Below are 21,672 nucleotides of genomic sequence, written 5' to 3' on the forward strand. Positions count from 1 at the left end.
AGTACAGGTACATGAAGGCCAAACCTGATGAACAGCAGGTCAAACTCCAGGAACACAGGGCTTAGGATACACAGTGCTTCCTTGTACATTTGTTTCCTTCAGATGGTCACATCCACCACTGAAGCTTTTTAGAAGGCACTTTCCATGACAGATGCAGGTCAAGGTCGCACATTAAAATCGGCCCTAACTGGCTTTTTGTTGAGTGAGTCCCTGACTCTCTTGCGAAGATCCCACCAGCCCTTTTCATCTTAGCAGAATGAAGGCAGTGCCCTCTGCGGCCCACTAACTTCACAAGCTGAACTCAGACGCTAAGGCAGGACGACCCACAGGCTCCATTCAGGCCTCGCCTCATCTTTCACTAGTTGCTGCTAGAGGAAATCCTTTTTCTCATTTTTTTTGTTGTTGTTGTTTTCTTTGAGACGGAGTCTCGCTCTGTCGCCCAGGCTGGAGTGCTCACAATCTTGGCTCACTGCAAGCTCCGCCTCCCGGGTTCACGCCATTCTCCTGCCTCAGCCTCAGGAGTAGCTGGGACTACAGGGGCCCACCACCACACCCGGCTAATTTTTTGTATTTTTAGTATAGACGGGGTTTCACTGTGTTTGCCAGGTTGGTCTCAATCTTCTGACCTTGTGATCTGCTCGCCTCAGCCTCCCAAAGTGCTGGGATTACAGGTGTGAGCCACTGCGCCCGGGCTTTTTTTTTTTTTTTTTTTTTTTTTAGAGACAGGGTCTTGCTGTGGCACCCAGGCTGGAGTGCAGTGGCACAATCTTGGCTCACTGCAACCTCTGCCTCCCGGGTTCAAGTGATTCTCATGCCTCGGCCTCCCAAGTAGCTGGGATTACAGGCACCTGTCACCATGCCTGGCTAATTGTTCCTATTTTTAGTAGAGACAGGGTTTCTCCATGTTGGCCAGGCTGGTCTTGAACTCCTGACCTCAGATGATCCGCTGTCTTCGGCCTCCCAAAGTGCTGAGATTACAGGCGTGAGCCACTGCTCCCGGCCCATTCTCTTGGTTTTTAAAGCTGAAAACAAGATCCTGGTGTTTGTGGTCTCGGGAGAAGATGCCGTGGCCCCGAGGCCAGCCCTCACCTGGGCTGTGTGAAGAAGGCATGGATCTGCTGTGCCACTGCTTGTCCGACCACCTGCTCCAGTTCCCCAATGGAAGCATTACTCAGTTGCTGGATGCTTGGAAACTTCTGGAGGAGAAGGGGAGCTTTAACTTTTCCAACTCCTGGGATCTGCTGCACGGTTCGAAGGAGCGAAGGCTCAGAGAGCAGCAGGGCCCGTTTCTTCCTGAGAAGAGGGTTCTTACTGGGCTCTTTTGTTTGCTCTTGAACCTGAACCGCAATGAACGCAACAGCACGTGAGCGCCCTCTGGAGGACTGGCCATTTTCTTAAAATATGTTTTGTAGAAATTGCGTTTTTCCATTTGGCTCAGCTTGACTTATGGGAACAAATGTTTTCATATATCATGAATATAATTTCTCAGACATCAGTAAAATTATTGAAAGGTGAACCACATTAAGGAGTTATAATTTACAAAAACGTGCGTTTTCAGAATGTTTAGAAAAACACACTGAGGAATTCAAACACTTTCTGATGGTCCATTAAGAAACATTTCAGTTGTGCAGGATTAAATGATGGCTACACCTAAACTAGGCCTACTTCACGCAGGAGCTGCAGGAAGCCTGCCTCAAAGGAGAAACCTGGTCTGTAGTTAGTGGTGGTTATACTAAGGCAGACAACAGCGTTATATCAAGGAAAGTTGGGAATGGTGACGCAAGGGATATGGTAGAGAGGGATCTGTGAACCATTCATGGCTGCTTGCATCTCCAGTGTGGCTCTCAACTCTAGCTCCATATCAGAGGGGGTGATTTAAAAACAACACACACATAACAAAGAAAATAAAAGTGAAAAAAACAAAAACACAACACACACACACACACACACACACAAATTGATGTTCCCCATGCTGGGATCAGAGGTGTAAGCTACTAAACTGATTTTAAAAATAATTGTTGGCGGCCAGGCACGATGGCTCACGCCTGTAATCCCAGCACTTTGGAAGGCTGAGGCGGGCGCATCACCTGAGGTTGGGAGTTCGAGACCAGCCTGACCAACATGGAGAAACCCCGTCTCTACTAAAAATACAGATTAGCTGGGCGTGGTGGCGGGCACCTGTAATTCCAGCTACTCGGGAGGCTGAGGCAGGAGAATCACTTGAACTCAGGAGGAGGAGGTTGCAGTGAGCCAAGACTGCGTCATTGCACTCCAACCTGAGCAACAAGAGCGAAACTCCACCTCAAAATTTAAAAAAAAAAAAAAAGTGTTGGCTGGTGTGGTGGCCCAGAACTTTGGGAGGCCGAGGCAGGTAGATCACCTGAGGTCAGGAGTTTGAGACTAGCCTGGCCAACATGGTGAAACTCTTATCTCTACTAAAAATACAAAAATTAGCCAGGCATGGTGGTGGGTGCCTGTAATCCCAGCTACTAGGGAGGCTGAGGCAGGAGAATCGCTTGAACCCAGGAGGCAAAAGTTGCAGTGAGCCAAGATTGCGCCACTGCACTCCAGCCGGAATGACAGAGCAAGACCCTATCTAAAAAAAAAAACAAAAAAACTGGCCAGGTGTGGTGGCTCACACCTGTAATCCCAGCACTTTGGGAGGCCAAGGTGGGCGGATCATGAGGTCAGGAGTTTGAGACCAGCCTGGCCCATATGGTGAAACCCTGTCTACTAAAAATACAAAAATTAGCCAGGTGTGGTGGCGCGTGCCTGTAGTCCCAGCTACTCGGGAGGCTGAGGCAGAAGAATGGCTTGAACCCAGGAGGCGGAGATGGCAGTGAGCCAAGATTGTGCCACTGCACTCCGGCCTGCAGGACAGAGCGAGACTCCGCCTCAAAAAAAAAGGAAAAAAAAACTTGCACAAGGTGCTGATGCTAAACAAAAACACGGGATGAGACAAAGCAGCTTCTATTTGACATTTTCTTTCTTTCTTTTTTTTTTTTTGAGACCAAGTTTCACTCCTCTTGCTCAGGCTGGAGGGCAATGGAGCATCTCCACTCACTGCAACCTCCGCCTCCTGAGTTCAGGTGATTCTCCTGCCTCAGCCTCCTGAGTAGCTGGGATTACACGCACCTGCCACCATGCCCAGCTAATTTTTGTATTTTTAGTAGAGACAGGGTTTTGCCATGTTGGCCAGGCTGGTCTCGAACTCCTGGCCTCAAGTGATCCTCCCGCCTCGGCCTCCCAAAGTGCTGGGATTACAAGCGTGAGCCATCACGCCTGGCCTCTAGTTGACATTTTCACCAGCGAAAGGGCAGGATAATGACTGATGGAGCCATCACACCTGAGACTCTAAAAATCAGGTCTCCAACTTGTATACTTTGTGATACGCTTGCCTAGAGTGAGTGACAAGCTGAGCTGACTGCAGAGGCAGCTTCCACATTTAAATTCCTCAAAGAGATTTTATAAACCAACTCAGAGAATGACATAGATTGGATTGATGGTTGCTTCTGGAGGGCAGCTGAGTGTCCATGAGGACAGGACTACCATGAAGGTGTAGGAATCGGTACTCACCAACTGGATGACGAGGCAGGATGCTTCCATCTGGCTGGCCACTGGAAGCAGCACCATTCCAAGGTCCAGCACAGTAAACTTCTGTAGGGCTGGGAAGTATTGTTCACTCATCCGGGTTTTTTCAACGACTACAATTCCTTTAAGATTATTGGACTTGAAAGGAAAAAAGACAGTAAATCATTTTGCAACCAAATTGCTTTTCAGGTTAAGAATGCTATCACTTCGTGCCTGACCTGGCCAATGATTTTAAATAAATGATACCAAGGGATGGAGGGAAGGGTGGGGTGAGACAAGTCAATGTTTGAGTTTCTTTAATCCAATACTTACATTTCTTTTTTGTTTTTGTTTTTTGAGTTGGAATCTCACTCCGTCACCCAGGCTGGAGTGCAGTGGCATGATCTCGGCTCACTACAGCCTCTGCCTCCCAGGCTCAAGCAATTCTCCCGTCTCAGCCTCCCTAGTAGCTGGGATTACAGGCGTGCACCACCATACTCAGCTAATTTTTGTATTTTTAGCAGAGACAGGGTTTCACCATGTTGGCCAGGCTGGTCTCCAACTACTGACCTCAGATGATCCACCCGCCTTGGCCTCCCAAAGTGCTGGGATTACAGGCGTGAGCCACGGCACCCAGCCTAATACTTACATTTCTAACCCGAACAAGCCTCTTTCTGTAGCCATTTCCTGCCACCAAATCAGCTTCGGTGACATAAAGAATGCAGCATCTGTTCGACAGATAAAAGTCTGGTGTCAAGCCATCCTCGAAAATGAGCTTAATTTTCCCTTAAAATACAGAGGAGAAAATGAGTTCCATGAGCTTTGGATGAAAAGATGGCAATAATAGGCAGATTTTTTTTTTTTTAATATGTCAGGGGAGGAAAGGGCTGGCAGAGGGCAGCCCACCGACCTTGCATCTCCTGCGCCAGCTGTGACCCGCGCCATTTCTCATTGGCCACAATATGCCCCAAAGGCACGTGCACGGGGCCCGTATCCTCAGGGGGGTTCTTTTCCATGGATGGTCTCCACCTAAGGAGGGAAAAGCCAGGCGACACTTGAACAGGCTCTCCCGCACACGGCCCTGCATTCCACTCCAAGCCGGGGCCTCTGGGGCAGGATCCCCTCTGCAGACTGAATTATTTGTCAAAGAACTGTCAAATAAGATTCCCTTTTTAATTACTAATAAGAAAACACAAAGGCCTGAATGAAGGCCAGGGTGGCTGGAGAGGGGATGTGTGGTGGTGGAGGTGGTAATGGCACTGGATTCCAATAAGGCCAGAGGCACGATCAGATTTAAGTTTTGAAAGAATCCTGGGCTGGGCATGGTAGCTCACGTCTGTAATCCCAACACCGGGCGAGGCTGAGGCGTGAGGATCGCTTGTGCCCAGGAGTTGGAGACCAGCCTGGGCAATACAGCGAGATCCCGTTTGCCAATTATTTGTGGCGAAATAAATTCTCTAAGAACCAGGAGATTCCTGTCCTGGTGTCCGCGTCCTTCATTTTCATCACGTGCCTAACCCCTGATACCCCAGCTAGATCCGCACCGTGGCTCCTCAGTCCAGTCCAAGGCCCGAATACAGCCGGCAGGAACCCCGGCGTCCCAGTCTAGAGATCATGTTACTGGCTGCCGCGCCACTTCCGGGTTCACGCCCTCGGTGCTCGCCCAGTCCTTCATCCAGCCCGCCCTCTGCCTCCCGCGGCGCCGGATAGGCTGTGGCGCCAGAAATGGACGTCTAGCCTGACCAATAAGAGAACGGATAGGGCGGACGTTTCCGCCCTGGCGGGGATTTGAACGGGAACCCTCTGGTTGCCAAGAACGACCGGTGTGGAAGTAACCTTATCTCTGATTGGTCGAGGGCCGAGCTGAGCCAATGGCCGACGTGGTTGCTGCAAAGTCCATTGCGAAGAGAAAGCGTGAGGGGCTGGGCCTGCGGCGGGCTTTAGGGAGTGGTCCCTGGCTGTGGATAGATCTACTGATGAGTCCAGCCCCCGGTCCGTTCTCCTCGCGCTGCAAGGATGCTCCTGGGATTTCGGAGAGGCCGCAGGAGCCAGTTCGTAAGTAGATGCTCGCCTGCCGCGCACGGGGCTCTATGGGGCCGGGAATTAGGGGTAAAGGGTTGGGGCGGGTTGGGGTTTGGCCTGAGATCCAGTCAAGGCGGCGGCACAAAAGAAAGTGGTTTTCAGTTGAGGAAGCCTTGATTTTTCGTGTTCTAAACTTTTTTTTTTAAGAAACAGGGTCTCGCTCTGTCGCCCAGGCTGGAGTGCAGTGGTGCGATCATAGCTCACTGCATCCTCGAACTCCTGGGCTCAAGCGATCTTCCCACCTCAGCCTCCCGAGTAGCTGAGACTACAGGCGCGCGCCACGACTCCCGGCTAATTGTTCAATATTTTTGTGGAGACAGAGATCTTGCTATGTTGCTATGGCGGTCTTGAGCTCCTTAGCCTCCTAAAGTGTTGGTATCACATGCGTGAGCCACTGTGCCCGGCCTTAACAATCTTCTGCCCCAGGGTCGGCCACAGTTGGACAGGAGTACCCTGCCTCCCCTGTAGCATTCGTCCCCGTGCCCGGAGTTAACTCCTGGACGACGTACACCTGCTGCACTGCTGGATATAGTCATTCTTCATTTTTCCCTCCGCCACCCACCATGTACACCCCATCAGCAAATCCCGTCCGATCTACCCACTATATACATCTGCCAGCTATTCCCATCTCTACCCACACCCCGGCCTCCAGCATCTACCTGGACTATTGCGGCAGATCCTCACTGGTTTCTCTGCTTCCACTCTTGCCCTTCCCCTAGGTCCATTCTCCACGTAGCAGCCAAGGGGATTCTTACATTTATTTATTATTTAATTTAGTTTTAGAGACAGGGTCTTGTCCTGATGCCCAGGCTGGAGTACAGTGGCATGATCATAGCTCACTGTGGCTCCAACCTCTTGGGCTCAAGTGATCCTCCTGCCTCAGCTTCCTGAGTAGCTGGGACTACAGGTGTGCATCACCACACCTAGGTATTTTTTATTTATTTTATTTTTTGCCTCACACTCTGCCAAGTCTCAATGCCTGGCTAATTTTAAAAATTATTTTGTAGAGGCCACCCGAGGTGGCTCTCACCTGTAATCCAGCACTTTGGGAGGCTGAGGCGGGCGGATCATTTGAGATCAGGAGTTCAAGATTAGCCTGGCCAACATGGTGAAACCCCATCTCTACTAAAAATACAAAAATTAGCGGGCGTGGTGGTGGGCACCTGTAATCCCAGCTACATGGGAGGTTGAGGTGGGAGAATTGCTTAAACCCGAGAGGCAGAGGTTGCAGTGAGCCGAGATTGTGTCACTGCACTCCAGCCTGGGCAACAAAGCGAGACTCTGCCTCAAAAAAACATAATTTTTTTTTTTGTAGAGATGGGGTCTGGGTATGCTGCCCAGGCTGGTCTTAAACCTTGGCTCAAGCAATCCTCTCACCTTGGCCTCCAGAGTGTTGGGATTACAGGTGTGAGCCACTGCACCTGGCCTGAGTTTTTATTTAAAGCCCCAAACATTAATGAGTTCCTGCTGTGTGCTGATACTCACAACTGACAGCTTATGGCCACACGGTCTGTAGGATAGACAAGCCCATAAATAATTCTGTACACAATGGTAAAACAAGAACTGCTGTTGACGTGTGTACCAGAAGGGCAGCGACGTCAGCCTGGAGAGTTGGCCTGGGCCTGGCAGGGAGTAAAGAAAGAATTCTGGGTGCAGAAGACAGCAAAAAAGAATGAATTATTTGCTGTTTGGGAAATGGAAGCCCACGCTGAGTGCTGAAGCACAGGGACTCTGCCCAGGAAGAGGAGGGGAAGCAAGAAATGAATTTGGGTTCTTGTGATGGCAGTGGCTGCTGCCATCACGCTGTGTGGCTAGGGCTGCACACTTCACGGAGCCGGCGGAAGCCCCGCCCCTTGTGAGTTGGGACTGGAGTCGCAAACCGCTGCTGCAGACCCAGGCCTTCTGCTCTATGGAGCAGGCAGGAGCCCTACCCTCTTGGGCAGGGCTACAGCCACCCAAACTGCAGCTGTGGATCCGAGCCTCTCTGTGCTCTTGGGGGAGCCGGGAACAGGCAGAATTTGCCCTTCCAGATGCAGCTGCAGCCGCGCGCAGGCAGGAGCCGGCGACAGGCAGGAGCCAGGGACAAGCGGGAGCCCTGCCTCTTCCAAGTTGGCGGGATGAGAGCTCCCAGGTGCAGCTGTGGCTGCCCTCCCAGGCACAGGACCAGGGCGTCTCTGCAGCCTGCACCGTCGGCCGCCCCAGGAAGGACAGCCCCCTTCACCTTCCATCCCTGCAGGCTCAGGGGTGTCTGCTTCCACTGCCTGGCCTCTCTCCACTCCAGCAACTGCTCTAATCTTGGATGGGGGTCGGAGCCAAGCCCTGGGGCCGTGAATGGCAGCAGGAGGAAGGGGGCGGGGTCCCCAGTAAGGCCCCACCCTCAGGTCAGGGAGGGCCTGAAGGCTGGGGGCTGGGCTGCCAGTCCCTCTGACCAGAGTGGAAACTCGTGGAGCCTCTTCTGGGCCTGCCCATGGCCCAATCAGCATGCACTTCCTCCCCTCTGAGGTCCATAAAAACCCTGGGCTCAGCCAGAGCAGCACAGAGAACGGCCAGAGGACGGAGAGGGTAGAGACGAGGGGACAGGATGACCAGCCGCAGAGAGGAGTACCCTCTCTGCTGATAGCTGGAGACGGTGGGGTGACGGGCTGCAGAGAGGAGTACCTTCTCCGCTGAAAGCTACAGAGACCACCTGCCAGCAGAGAGGAGCTACACTCTGCTGAGAGCTTCAGAGACCTGCAGAGACATTGGAATGACTTGCCTGTGGAGAGGAGCCACTCTCTCCAGGGCCTCCTCTCTGTTGAGAGCTGAACACTTGAGCTCATGGGACAATCTGTCTCCAGAGAGGAGCTACCCACTCCTCTGAGCTCTTCTAACACTAAGTAAAACTCTTCTTCACCCTTTACTTGTCTGCATACCTCGTTCTTCCTGGATGCAGGACAAGAACTCAGGCAAATGCACTGTGGCCACAGAGATTCCGGCCAGAAAAATCGACACCCCAAAAATCCCATAATACTTGGTAGGAACCAACCTATATCAGCCTGATATGACATGCTTGACATTTGCCTGCCGTTGAGAGAGTGGTGCTGGCTGTGAGGGTTTTTATGCCCAGTGGAGACAGGATTGATGAGGGGACCATAGTTAGGAAATGATTGTGATGGTATGAGACATGTTTAGTGTGCAATGGGGAATTCACTCTTTAAAAAAAAAAAGTATTATGCAGCCTTTTTGGAGGACCTGCTGGACGCCAGCCCTTGGGATTCAAAGGTTAAGAAAACCTTTTCTGGCCAGGTGCAGTGGTTCACACATGTAATCCCAGCACTTTGGGAGGCCGAGGCAGGCAGATTGCCTGAGGTCAGGAGTTTGAGACCACGCTGGCCAACATGGTAAAACCCCGTCCCTACCAAAATACAAAAATTAGCTAGGCTTGGTGGCACATGCCTGTGGTCCTAGCTACTTGGGAGGCTGAGGCATGAACATAGCTTGAACCCAGGAGGTGGAGGTTGCAGTGAGCCAAGATCGTGCCACCACACTCCAGCCTGGGTGACAGACAAGACTCTGTCTCCAAAACAAGCAAACAAACAAAAACCCTTTCTTGTCGTTGTAGCAGGTGGTGGAGGGGGGCAGGGAGGAAACATGGAAACTGTGAAATCACTTGACAGATGCAGGGTGGCAGGCACCACACAGAGGTAAACAGAGTGGGGGTATTGGGTAGAGACTGCTTGGAGCTTCTGCTCCTGTGGGTGGCTGTGCAAGTCGGTGGCGGGGGCTGTAGGAGATGACTGGAAGGTGTGCCCATCCCTCACTCCTAAAAGATGCCCCCACTCTGTGCCACCCTTCCCAGCCTTGTGTCTCGTGCTGACCACTACCTAACATTCCTGGGGCCACTGTCAGTGGGTGTTCCTCACTAGGCCTTGGGATTTCCTCCATCTGCTCTGGAAGCCCTTCCCATGGGAATTGTCCCCACCATGCCCCCGAGCCCCACCCTCGCAGATGCCTCTATTCCAGCAAAACAGAGAACCGTGCTTATGATTTCCGAGCACTGCAACCAATGTCTTGCTCCATTCCTTTGTTCATGCTGTTCCCTCTTCCTAGAATGCTGTTCCATCACATTTCCAAATGTGGGACCAGTAGGCATCTCTGAAAGCCCAGTCTAAATGCCTGTGTGATTTTCTCAAGGGAAAGCATTTGAAATTCCCAGGCTGGCCCCAGACCTGGAGGAATCTTCCCTCCCTGCCTGCCCCAGCACTTTGTGCTAATTACTGGCTTCAAATAGAAAACAATAGTGTTTTTATCCCACATCTCACTGATGCTCTTTTTTTTTTTTTTTTTTTTTTTCATTTTTAGTGAGAGCCTTTCTCCCGGCTCATTCCATAATTCTATGTTCTGTAATAATTATTTGGGTGTTTTTCCTCCCTTCTCACCACTTTGGGGATGAAGACAAGGTTTCTTCATTGCTGTCATGGTGTTCTGCCTCTAGTAGGTGTGAATGAATGGCTCGTGCCAAGAAAATGATTGGACTAGACCCAGAAACATCTCAGAGACTCCCAGTTACAGTTACCTAAAGCGGGGCTCTCTGACTTTCATTGTGTATAGGAGCTAGTTTTAATTACTCTCATCTTGGAGATAAGCCACCTAAAAGCTTATATTAAGCCCCTATGAGGTGTGAGGCAATGTGCTCAATGCTAGAGTTCCAGGATTGTCTTATCTTAAAGATAAGACAGTGGGCCAGGTGCGGCACTCGCACCTGTAATCCCAACACTTTGGGAGGCTGAGATGAAAGCATCACTTGAAGCCAGAAGTTCGAGACCAGTCTGGGCAATGTAGTGAGATCCTGTCTCTACAAAAAAATACAAAAATTACCTAGGCATGGTGGTGAACATCTGTAGTCCCATCTACTCGTGTGGCTGAAGCGGGAGTTTGAGGCTGCGGTGAGCTATGATCGTACCACTGCACTCCACTCTGGACAACAGAGCAAGACCCCATCTCAAAAACAAAACAAAGCGAAAAACGATAAGGATGTCACTTGCTTCTCAGGAAGTCGCCCTGCTCTGCAGGGGGAGCCACATGAGACATCACTGGGGGGAGTGCTGTGGGACACATGGAAGAGCTAGAGGGTGACTCTTGGGGACAGCCAGGGAAGCTCTGAGGGGGGAAGGACAAGAGGGCCCCAAATGAGCAGCTGTCATGATGCTCCTTGGCTGTGTGCACTTGTCTGGCCTGATGGTGACTGGGGATGGCAGGGGAGGAGTGGGCTTCTGATGGGTTTGGATCCATGGGTGGCCAGTGCAGGTGTCCCCTTGCAGGCCCAGGGGGAGTGGTGACAAGACTCAGGTGATTCAGTGACTTCTGTTGGATTTCATTTGTGCAGAAACACATCATCCATGGCCTTTTACCTGCAGCCAGCATTGCTCCGAAGGCAGCTGTGCCACGCACACCTCCTCCCCGCAGCCCCAACCCGTCTCCAGAGAGACCAAGGTGAGTATCAGATGAGCAGGCACTGAGGTCACCCCTGTGCTCAGCCTCCAAGTACTGGATCCTGGAACTGCTCAAACTGCCCAGAAGAGTACAAGTAGGGTGGTTAGAATCATGTCCTTCAAAATGTTTGCCACGATTCCATAATGATGCACTTAATATGGTGTCTCTGAGGATAATGGACTGACTTGAGGTCTATCCCTTTCAGGTGCATGAACTTCTCACATTTCATGATTGAATGCAATGAGTATTTTTTTAAAAAAATGTAAAGCATTAAAGCCCAAGTATTCAGGTTAACAGGGAATTTTGATTTATACACATAATTTTCTTTCTTTTTTTTTTTTTTTCCCTTCGAGACAGAGTCTTGCTCTGTTGCCCAGGCTGGAGTGCAGTGGCACAATCTTGGCTCACTGCAACCTCCACCTCCCAGGTTCAAGCAATTTTCCTGCCTCAGCCTCCGGAGTAGCTGGGATTACAGGCGCATGCCACCACGCCCGGCTGATTTTTGTATTTTTAGTAGAGATGGGGCTTCACCATGTTGGCCAGACTGGTCTCAAACTCCTGACCTCTTTCTTAATCCGCCTGCCTCGGCCTCTGAAAGTGCTAGGATTACAGGCATCAACCACTGCACCCAGCCAATTTTCTTTTTTTAAAAAATTAATTTTTTTTTCAAGGCAGGATCTTGCTCTGTTGCCCAGGCTCGAGTGCAGTGATGCAATCATGGCTCACTGCAGCCTCCGCTTCCCAGGCTCAATCAGTCCTCCCATCTCAGCCCCCTGGATAGCTGGGACTACAGGCACGTACCACCATGCCCAGCTAATTTTTCTATTTTTTGCAGAGATAGGGTTTTACCATGTTGCCCAGGCTGAACACCTGGGCTCAAGGAATCCACCTGCCTCTGCCTCCCAAAGTGCCTGGGATTACAGATGTGAGCCACTGTGCCTGGCCAAAACAAAAAGTCTTTTTTGAGACATGGTCTCATTCTGTTGCCCAGACTGGAGTGCATTGGTGCAAACATGGCTCAGTGCAGCCTCAACCCCCTAGCATCAAGCGATCCTCCTCTCTCAGCCTCCTGAGTAGCTGGGACTACAGGTGCACGCCACCATGCCTGGCTAATTTCTTAAATTTTCTGCAGAGATGGAGGTCTCACTATGTTGCCCAAGTTGGTCTTGAACTCCTAGGGTAAACTGATCCTGGGAGGCTGAGGCACGAGGATTGCTTGTGCCCAGGAGTTCAAGATCAGCCTGGGCAACATAGCAAAACCTTATCTATGGCAAAAATTAAAAGAAAATAAATTATCTGAGCATGATGGTACATGCCTACAATCCCAGATACTCGGGAGGCTAAGGCTGGAGAATCACTTGAGCCCAAGAGGTCAAGGCTGCAGTGAGCTATGATCGAGTCACTGCACTGCAGCCTGAGCAACAGCGAGGCTGTTGTGAGTGAGGCCCTGCCTCTAAAAAAAATTTTTTTAAAAAGATAATAGGGTAGCTCCTGAAAAAGAAAAAAAGATAATAAATACATCTATCATTCTGACAAGTCCTCATGCTCCTTTGTAATTCCTTCCCCCTGCCCCTCTCTGCCACCTTTCATGCTCCTGTTCATGCCCAGGCAACCTCTCATCTCCTTTCTTGCACTAGGGATTAGTTTGCATTTTCTAGAATTTTATATAAGTGGAATTACATAAAATACACTGCCTTCTTTCACTCAGCATGATTATTCTGATTCACACATGTTCTGAAAGTCAATAATTCATCCTTTTCCTTACTGAGTAGTATTTCATTATATGAATATGCCACAGTTTGTTTATCCATTTGCCTGTTGATGGATATTTGGTTTGTTTCTAATTTTTGGTTACTAGAATAAGGCTGCTGTAAACACTTACACACTGGCTAAGTGTGGTGGCTCATGCCTATAATCCCAGCAATTTGAGAGGCTAAGGCAGGCGGATCACCTGAGCTCAGTAGTTTGAGACCAGCCTGGTCAATGTGGTGAAAACCTATCTCCACTAAAGATACAAAAATTAGCTGGGTGTGGTGGTGCACTCCTGTAGTCCCAGCTACTGGGGAGGCTGAGGCACGAGAATTGCCTGAACCCAGAGGCAGAGGTTGCAGTGAGCCAAGATCGCACCACTGCACTCCAGCCTGGGCAACAAAGCGAGACTCAAATCTCAAAAAAAAAAAAAAAAAGAAAATGTATACACAAATGTTTGGATATATACTTTCATTTCTCTTGAGTAAGTATCTATAGCTGGGCCTTATACTAGGCGGGTATTTAATTTATTAAGAAACTGTCAAACTGTTTTCCAAGGTCATTGTCCCATTTATGTTCCCACCAACAGTATATGAGTCCAGTTGCTTCATATTCTCACCAACACTTGGTTTGGTGCGTGTGTGTGTGTGTGTATGTTCATGTGCATGTGTGTGAGTGCATGTGTGTGTGTGTGTGTGTGTGTGGTCTTTTATAACTTGGACAGTTAGTGGTTAGTTTTCATCCACATTGACTGTAGGTTTTTGAAAGTGGTGACAGTTGCATAGCTAACCAATGTACAGAGCTTGTTTGATCAATCTTCATCTTCATTATGCTTTCTGGACAGTGGTACACAGATAGGGTGAGGGATATTCCTTACTCCTTTGTCTGAGACAGCTTTGTTGAGCCCGGCGTCAATGCACACATCTGGAGTTCCTAGCTCTTTCATGGGAAATTTCCAGATCTCTTTGTGTATGCCAGGTGCAGTATCTTAAAGCACACTCCATAGGTGTGCTCATGAGTGCTGATAGTGTGCTTTCTGGTCACAACCTTGTTGATGACAGAACAACCCTTCTTGTTGCCCTCCTTTGTGGAAGCCATTCTCATAGGCCCAGTTTAGAATAAAAGAGCTCAAGGGGTTGTCTTGGTCAGTTTTTTAAATTTTGGACATTTCATGAGTGTGTACTAGTATTTCATTGTGTTTTTTTTGTTTTTTGTTTTTTTTGTTTTTGAGATGGAGTCTGTTATTTTTGACCAGAGTCTCATTCTGTCACCCAGGCTGGAGTGCAGTGGAACGATTTCAGCTCACTTCAACCTTTGCCTCCTGGATTCAAGAGATTCTCATGCTTCAGCCTCCTGAGTAGCTGGGATTGCAGGCATGCACCACCACACCCGGCTAATTTTTGTATTTTTAGTAGAGATGGGGTTTCGCCATGTTGGCCAGGCTGATCTCAAACTCCTGACCTTAAGTGATCCACCCGCCTCGGCCTCCCAAAGTGCTGAGATTATAGGCGTGAGCCACCGCGCCCGGCCTTATTTTGCATTTCTCTAATGGCTAATGGTATTGAGCGTTTTTTTCATGTGTTTATTTGTCATCTTTATATCTTTTTTAGTGAAGCATCTGTTCACATCTTTTGCCCATTTATAAAAATTGGACATTCCTTGTTGGTCACAAGTCCTGTTGCAGATCTAAGAACCATCTTGGGAAGGCTGTTGGACTCAGGATCATGTTCAGTTGGAGGCAATGACATTTTTCATCCAGGAGACATAAGCAGAGACCTGGGTGAAGACTGTGGGTTTCCTGGAGACATCACAGCCCCGGCTTGTTTTCCATTATTGCATCCTGAGGGTTCGTTATATAGTATCAATACAAGTCTTTTATCAAATATGTGATTTGCAAGTCTTTTCTATCTATGGCTTGTCTTTTCATTCTCTTAAACAGTGCCTTTCAAAGAGCAGAAGTTATTAATTTTTATGAAGTCCAGCTTACAATTTTTTCTTTTATGGATCATGCTTTCAGTATCTCATATTGAAGAAATATTTACCTAACCCAAGGTCACAAAGGTTTTCTCTTATATTTTCTTCTAGAAGTGTTATGGTTTTAGGCTTTACAGTTAGGTCTATAATCCATTTAGAGTTAATGTTTGTAAATGGTGTGTGTATTAGTCCGTTCTCACACTGCTATAAAGATACTACCTGAGATGTGGTAATTTATAAGCAAAGGAGATTAAATTGACTCACAGTTCTGTATGGCTGGGGAATCCTCAGGAAACTAACAACCATGGCGGAAGGGGAAGCAGGCACGTCTTACATGGTGGCAGATGAGAGAGGGCGAGCATGTGAGAGCTCAGAAGAAACTACCATTTGTAAAACCATCCGCTCTTGTGAGAGCTCACTATCACAAGAACAGGATGGGGGAAACCGCCCCCATAATCCAATCACTTTCCCCCTTTGACACGTGGGGATTACAATTTGAGAGGAGATTTGGGTAACGGCACAAAGCCAGACCATATCAGTGTGTAAGGTATAGATCCATGATTTTTTTTTTTTTTTGCATATGGAGATTTGATTTTTCCAGCACCATTTGATGATAAGGCTATTAGTTATTTATTGCTGTGTAACAATTGCACCAAAATGTAGTAATTTAAAACAAAACAGCAGGTGGGTGTGGTGGCTCATGCCTGTAATTCCAACACTTTGGGGGCCTGGGGCAGGAGGATTACTTGAGCCCAGGAGTTCCAGACCAGCGTGGAGAACATATCGAGACCTCATCTCTCCAAAAAATATAAAAATTAGCCAGGTGTGGTGGCATGTGCCTATAGTCCCAGCTATTCAAGAGACTGAGGTGGGAGGATCACTTGAGCCCAGGAGGTTGAGGCTATACTGAGCTGTGATTGCGCCACTGCACTCCACCCTGGGCAACAGAGTGAGATTGTCTCAAAAAAAAGCCCCAAAACCAAAATATAAAAAATGGTGGTTTTTATCCCACATCTGATTGATGCTCTTTAAAAAAATTTTTTTTCCATCTCCATTTCATTTTGGTTGTTTTCAGTTGTTTTTGCCTTTAATTTTACTGATCTTCTGCAACATATAATCTGTTAATCCCATCCAGTATACTTTCTATCTCTGATGTTGTCATTTTTATCTCATGAAGTTCGGATCTTTTTGTAATTGTCCATGTCTCTAATTGGCTTTTTAATTATATGAAATACAGCTGTAATAACTATCTGAATGTGCTTTTCTGCCAATTCTAACATATGTGTTCAGTTCTTAGTAGGTTTCAGTTGATGGTTGTCTTCATTATAGGTCATGGTTTGCTGTCTTTTTGCATGCCTGCTTATCTAAGTGGATATAAGATCTTGTTGTGAATTTTACCTTAAGTGCTGGGTAGTTTTGTATTCCTTAAAACATCTTGACATTTGTTCTGGGATGCAGTTCAATTTCTTTGAAACAGATCTTTTGGGTCTTTTTTTTTTTTTTTTTTGAGACAGAGTCTTGCCTTGTCGCCAGGCTGGAGTATAGTGACGTGATCTCGGCTGACTGCAACCTCCGCCTCCTGGATTCAAGCAATTCTCCTGCCTTAGCCTCCCGAGTAGCTGGGACTACAGGCGCGTGCCACCACGCCCAGCTAATTTTTGTATTTTTAGTAGAAACGGGGTTTCACCATATTGGCCAGGATGGTCTGCATCTCTTGACCTTGTGATCTGCCCGCCTCAGCTTCCCAAAGTGCTGGGATTACAGATGTGAGCCACTGCACCTGGCCGGGTCTTTCTTATATGATTTGTTAGGTGGGGTGTGAAGCAGTGCTCAGCCAGGGCTAATTATTCCCCAGTACCGAGGCCAGACCTTTCTGAGTGCTGCACCCAGCGTCTTGTGGTTTCTCCAGTCTTCCTGGTGGGAGCAGCTGCCATCTTGGGCTATGTGTAAGCACCCGCTCCTCTGATCCTGGTGAATGGTTCTTCCTCCACTGTCGGGTAATTTCCTCACACTTGTGTGCTGCACTGTATTGCGCTGAAACTGGGGGACCTTCTGCAGATCTCCTCATTCTCTCTGGGCAGTTGTCTCCTTTCCGGCACTCTATCCTACACATTCTCTCAGCTCCATCTCTACAACTCAGGGAGACTGCCTGGCTCCACCCATTCCTCCTCCCTGTGCTGTGACCTGGAAATTTTCCTAGGCAGCAAGCTGGGATGGTGGTCTTTTGTTTTGTTTTACTATTTTTTTTTTTTAGAGATGGAGTCTTGCTCTGTTGCCCAGGTTGGAGTGCAGTGGTGCAATCTAGGCTCATAGTAACCTCCACCTCCCGGGTTCAACCAATTATCCTGCCTCAGCCTCCTGAGTAGCTGGGATTACAGGTGCACGCCACCACACCTGGCTAATTTTTTTGTATTTTTAGTAGAGATGAGGTTTTACCGTGTTAGCCAGGCTGGTCTCGATCTCCTGACCTCGTGATCCACCCACCTCGGCCTCCCAAAGTGCTGGGATTACAGGCATGAGCCACCGCGCCTGGCCTTGTTTTACTTTTTTAGGCAGGAGGGTAAATCTGTTTACTCTAACTTTACTGTAAAATATTCCTGAGTAATTTGCAAGTATTTTTAAAGTTCCCTTTTAAATCTTTTAGTCTTTCTGTATCTCATTTTCTTTTTCCATTCTGATCTTCCATTCTAATAAGAAAACTACTTGAATGTAGGCTTTTGTGTCTGCCTGGATTAGAGGTCCTGTTCTACCTCCTATTGGCTAGGTCATCTTTACAAGTCATTTAATTTCTATGGAAAATGGGATGACAATAATATGTAGTCATACAGTTGTGTGAGAATCAAATGAGATTGTCTGATGGCCTGTGGTAGACGATGGGTACAGAGTAAATGCTCAGTCGACACTGTCCAGCAGAAGGTAAGCCTTGATCAGTTCGTGTATCTTGTTCAGCCTTCACCTGGAATGTTCATGTCTCACCGTCTCTATGGGATGTTTTTGTCCGCAGATCTGCTCTGGCAGCAGCCATTCTGGCGACAACATTGACTGGGCAGACGGTTGCTATTCCTCAGCCTCGCCAGAGATCCCGGTCTGAGAGTGATGTGAGCAGTGTTGAACAGGCCAGCTTCATCGAGCCCTATGCCACCACCTCAGAGCTGAGGCCTCGGTAGGTACCAGATCGCCGCCTCTGCATCCTCTGAGGGTGGAAGAGAGGCAGCTCAGCCTGGTCTCTACGTGTGTGTGTGCATGAGTACATGTGTGCATGTGTACCTGTGTGGGTGCGTGGGTGCTCGTGCACGTATTTATGACTAGAGTCTTAGTCGCTGGGTTTTCATCACCAATGTCAAACGGACACTGTCCAGCGACCTAATTGCTCTGCGATCTGGATTTCCTCCATAGTGGATCTTGTTAGATTTTGACTTGTGTGGGTCCTGGCCATTTTCACAGCAGCACAGAGCTAATGAATTCAGCACTGCTTCCAACCCTTAGTAAGTTTCTTTGTGCAGCAACCTGAACAGTGAGAGTGGTCCCTCCTTACCTCTCACGTGTATCTCTGGACATTCCCATTAATTTGATCTTCTTGGCAGCTGCAATTTAGCCTTTTTTCTTTGTCATCTTTTCCTTTGTTGCTTGTCCTGGGTTTGAGCTGACACAGGGCTAGGGGGTGAGGAAGGTTTCCTCCTGAGGAAGAGAGGGTCGAGGGGAGAGCTTAGGATGTACAGGAATCATCTAGCAACAGCTCAAGGGCTGGGCATGATCTTTGTGGGGCTGGGATGAGCTTTCCAGACAGAGACGAGGGAGTGTGACGCAGGTGGCAGTGGAAGGAGGATGTTTGGGATGCAAGATGGGGCTGGAGGAGTGGGCAGGGGCCAGGCTGGGGGTGCCTTTGGTGTCCTGTTTAGAGGGTTGGTGTCTGCCTTTGGAGTGGTGGGAAGACACTGGAGGTCTCTCAGGGTGCATGGGGCAGGGATGGGAGTAGGGATCCATGATCACGTTTGTCTGGTTTTTTTGTTTGTTTGTTTTGTTTTGTTTTGAGACAGAGTTTTGCTCTTGTTGCCCAGACTGGAGCACAATGGCACGATCTTGGCTCACTGCAACCACCGCCTCCTGGGTTCAAGCCATTCTCCTGCCTCAGTCTCCCGAGTAGCTGGGACTACAGGCACACGCCACCACACCTGGCCAATTTTTGTATTTTTAGTAGAGACGAGGTTTCTCCATGTTGGTCAGGCTGGTCTTGAACTCCCGACCTCAGGTGATCCACCCGCCTCGGCCTCCCAAAGCGCTGGGATTACAAACGTGAGCCACCACGCCCGGCCACATTTGCCTTTTTAATTGTCATGTATATTCACCTTTGTGTTGGGTTGACATTTTTTTGAGACAGAGTCTCACTCTGTTGCCTAGGCTGGAGGGCAGTGGTGCAATCCTGGCTCACTGCAACCTCCGCCTCCTGGATTTGAGCTATTCTCCTGCCTCAGTCTCCCGAGTAGCTGGGATTACAGGCACGTGCCACCTTTCCTGGCTAATTTTTGTATTTTTAGTAGAGATGAGATTTCGCCATGTTGGCCGTTCTGTAACTCCTGACCTCTGGTGATGCGCCCACCTTGGCCTCCCAAAGTGCTGGGATTACAAGTGTGAGCCACTATGCCTGGCCTGTGTAGACTTTTTTGATATACTAAATATTCTGTATTTTATATGTAGTAAAATCTATCCATTTTTTCTTTACATTTTCTCTAATAATTGTAAATTTAGTAAGACCCTTCCTACTGTAGTATTATATAAATACTTAATGTATTTCCTTCTAGGGCTTGTTTTTATTTTTGTTTTGGCCAAAAGTATTGCTACCATTTTGAGATAGTTGAATTTAACCTTTTTTTTTTTTTCCTGGTAAGCATTATACTTTGGCTGAATAAAAACTAAAGATGAGTAAATGGTTCTAAAATTCAGTGGAAAAAATAATCACGTAAGACCATCAGAGGAGATGGTCTGACCCACAGGAGTGCTGGACTATCCCCATTGTATTTTATGTTTTTGGGTGGGACGGGGTTTGTTTTGTTTTGACACAGGATCTCATTCTGTTGCACAGGCTGGAGTGCAATGGCACAATCATGGCTCACTGCAACCTCCTCTTCCTAGGGTCAAGTGATTCTCCTGCCTTAGCCTCCCAAGAAGCTGGTACCACAGATGCTTGCTACCGTGCTTGGCTAATTTATTTATTTATTTATTTATATTTATTTATTTATTTTTGAGCCAGAATCTTGCTCTGTCACTCAGGGTGGAGTGCAGTGGCATGATCTCGGCTCACTGCAACCTTTGCCTCCTTTGGGAGGCAATTCTCTTGCCTCAGCCTCTAGAGTAGCCAGGACTACAGTTGTGCGCCACTACACCTGGCTAATTTTTGTATTTTTAGTAGAGACAGGGGTTCACCATGTTGGCCAGGCTGATCTCAAACTCCTGGCCTCAAGCAATCTGCCCACCTTGACCTCCCAAAGTGCTGGGATGACAGGCGTGAACCACTGTGCCCAGCCCAGGCTAATTTTTATTTTTATTTTGTAGAGACAGGGTTTCCTGATGTTACCCAGGCTGGGCTTGAACTTCTGGCTTCAAGAGATCCTCTCTCCTTGGCCTCCCAAAGTGCTGGGATTATAGGTGTGAGCTATGCTCATGCACGCATGTACACTCAATTTCAAGAACTATTTCCGATTAAATCCGCAACCACCCCATCTCTGACTTTTCCATCAACCTAGGTAAACCTACGCTTGCCAAACCCTAAAAACAAGAGACTAAAAAGCAACCCAGTCAGAGCCCAGAAATTATATTTTAACCACGAACATCCCAACAGCTACTCCTCAACTGATGCAATAAAAAGCCATTGTGCCCAGCCCTGTCATATTTTAAAACGTATAGATAAAGTAGCAAGAACAGTGTAGGACTAGTTGAGTGATACAGAGTTGCCCAGGAATGCCCTGAGGTGAACCTGGTGTTTCTACAAGCATACTGAATCTTTAATAAAGTCTGTCCCACAGCTCAAAAGGGGAAGGAAAGCATTCAGTGCTGTATTGATTAGCAGTATTAGAAATCAGCTTTGAGCCTTGCCTAAGTCATACACTAAAATTCCTATTGAATGAAGGACTGTACTGTATAGACACACAAATAAGACTATGAAATCCAATATCCAGTCTCATCACACCTCTTCAGGGATATGACTGCTATTTGCTTTTACACCAAGAATTTAGAAGGTAAAAAAACCTTTTTAATCACTTCTATGTTTAAGAAATTTATATAAGCAAGATAATATTAATAGAACAGAAAAAACATTTATAGTAAAAGCAAAGTCAGGATTTTAATTTTAGTAGATTAATTTTAGTAATTTCAAATTGGAATGGAAGCCAAGTGTGGTGGTTCACACCTGTAATCCCAGCACTTTGAGAGGCTGAGGTGGGGGGACTGCTTGAGATCAGGAGTTTGAGACCAGCCTGGGCAACGAAGTGAGACCCCCATCTCTACAAAAAAATACAAAAATCATCCTGGCATGGTGTTGCTCACTTGTAGTCCCAGCTGCTTGGGAGGCTGAGGCAGGAGGATCACTTGAGCCCAGGAGGTCAAAGTTGCAGTAAGCTATAATCTTGTCACTTCACTCCAGCCTGGATGACAGAGTGAGACCCTGTCTCAAAACAAAAAAACCCCAAAAAACAAAACAAGAAAAAAATGAAAAAACAGGCTGGGTGCGGTGACTTACGCCTGTAATCCCAGCACTTTGGGAGGCCGAGACGGGCGCATCACGAAGCCAGCAGATCGAGACCATCCTGGCCAACATGGTGAAACCCCGTC

The 21,672-nt window shown here is 48.0% G+C and overlaps 2 protein-coding genes across 3 annotated transcripts in view; one reads left to right on the top strand and one right to left on the bottom strand.

The window, feature by feature from the left end:
* Positions 1-708: 708 nt before the first annotated feature.
* On the bottom strand, positions 709-5,243 carry FAAP24 (FA core complex associated protein 24). The gene is made up of 5 exons (XM_030820245.1): positions 5,115-5,243; positions 4,481-4,599; positions 4,220-4,356; positions 3,577-3,729; positions 709-1,337 (listed from the first exon to the last, which is right to left on the bottom strand). The coding sequence occupies exons 2-5, from the start codon at positions 4,584-4,586 to the stop codon at positions 1,086-1,088; spliced, it is 648 nt and encodes a 215-aa protein (XP_030676105.1). The 5' UTR covers positions 4,587-4,599; positions 5,115-5,243; the 3' UTR covers positions 709-1,085.
* Positions 5,244-5,430: 187 nt separating this feature from the next.
* The window catches only part of CEP89 (centrosomal protein 89), a 94,066-nt gene continuing 77,824 nt past the window's right edge, over positions 5,431-21,672 (top strand). For both annotated transcript variants that reach the window (XM_030820246.1, XM_030820247.1), the window contains exons 1-3: positions 5,431-5,625; positions 11,018-11,124; positions 17,852-18,010. In XM_030820246.1, coding sequence (XP_030676106.1) covers positions 5,587-5,625; positions 11,018-11,124; positions 17,852-18,010 — 305 coding nt within the window. In that variant the 5' untranslated portion in view covers positions 5,431-5,586. The remainder of the gene's footprint in view (positions 5,626-11,017; positions 11,125-17,851; positions 18,011-21,672) is intronic.

Source organism: Nomascus leucogenys, chromosome 10 (assembly GCF_006542625.1).
Source record: "Nomascus leucogenys isolate Asia chromosome 10, Asia_NLE_v1, whole genome shotgun sequence".
Classification (NCBI taxonomy): domain Eukaryota; kingdom Metazoa; phylum Chordata; class Mammalia; order Primates; family Hylobatidae; genus Nomascus; species Nomascus leucogenys.

Excerpts from the sequence above, each read along its gene's own strand:
- FAAP24 (XM_030820245.1), bottom strand. The coding sequence starts at position 4,586 with ATGGAAAAGAACCCCCCTGAGGATACGGGCCCCGTGCACGTGCCTTTG. Across the intron at positions 4,357-4,480 it reads GCTGGCGCAGGAGATGCAAG|GGAAAATTAAGCTCATTTTC; the intron begins GTCGGTGGGCTG and ends CTGTATTTTAAG. Across the intron at positions 3,730-4,219 it reads GGCTTGTTCGGGTTAGAAAT|TCCAATAATCTTAAAGGAAT; the intron begins GTAAGTATTAGG and ends TTTCCTTTCAAG.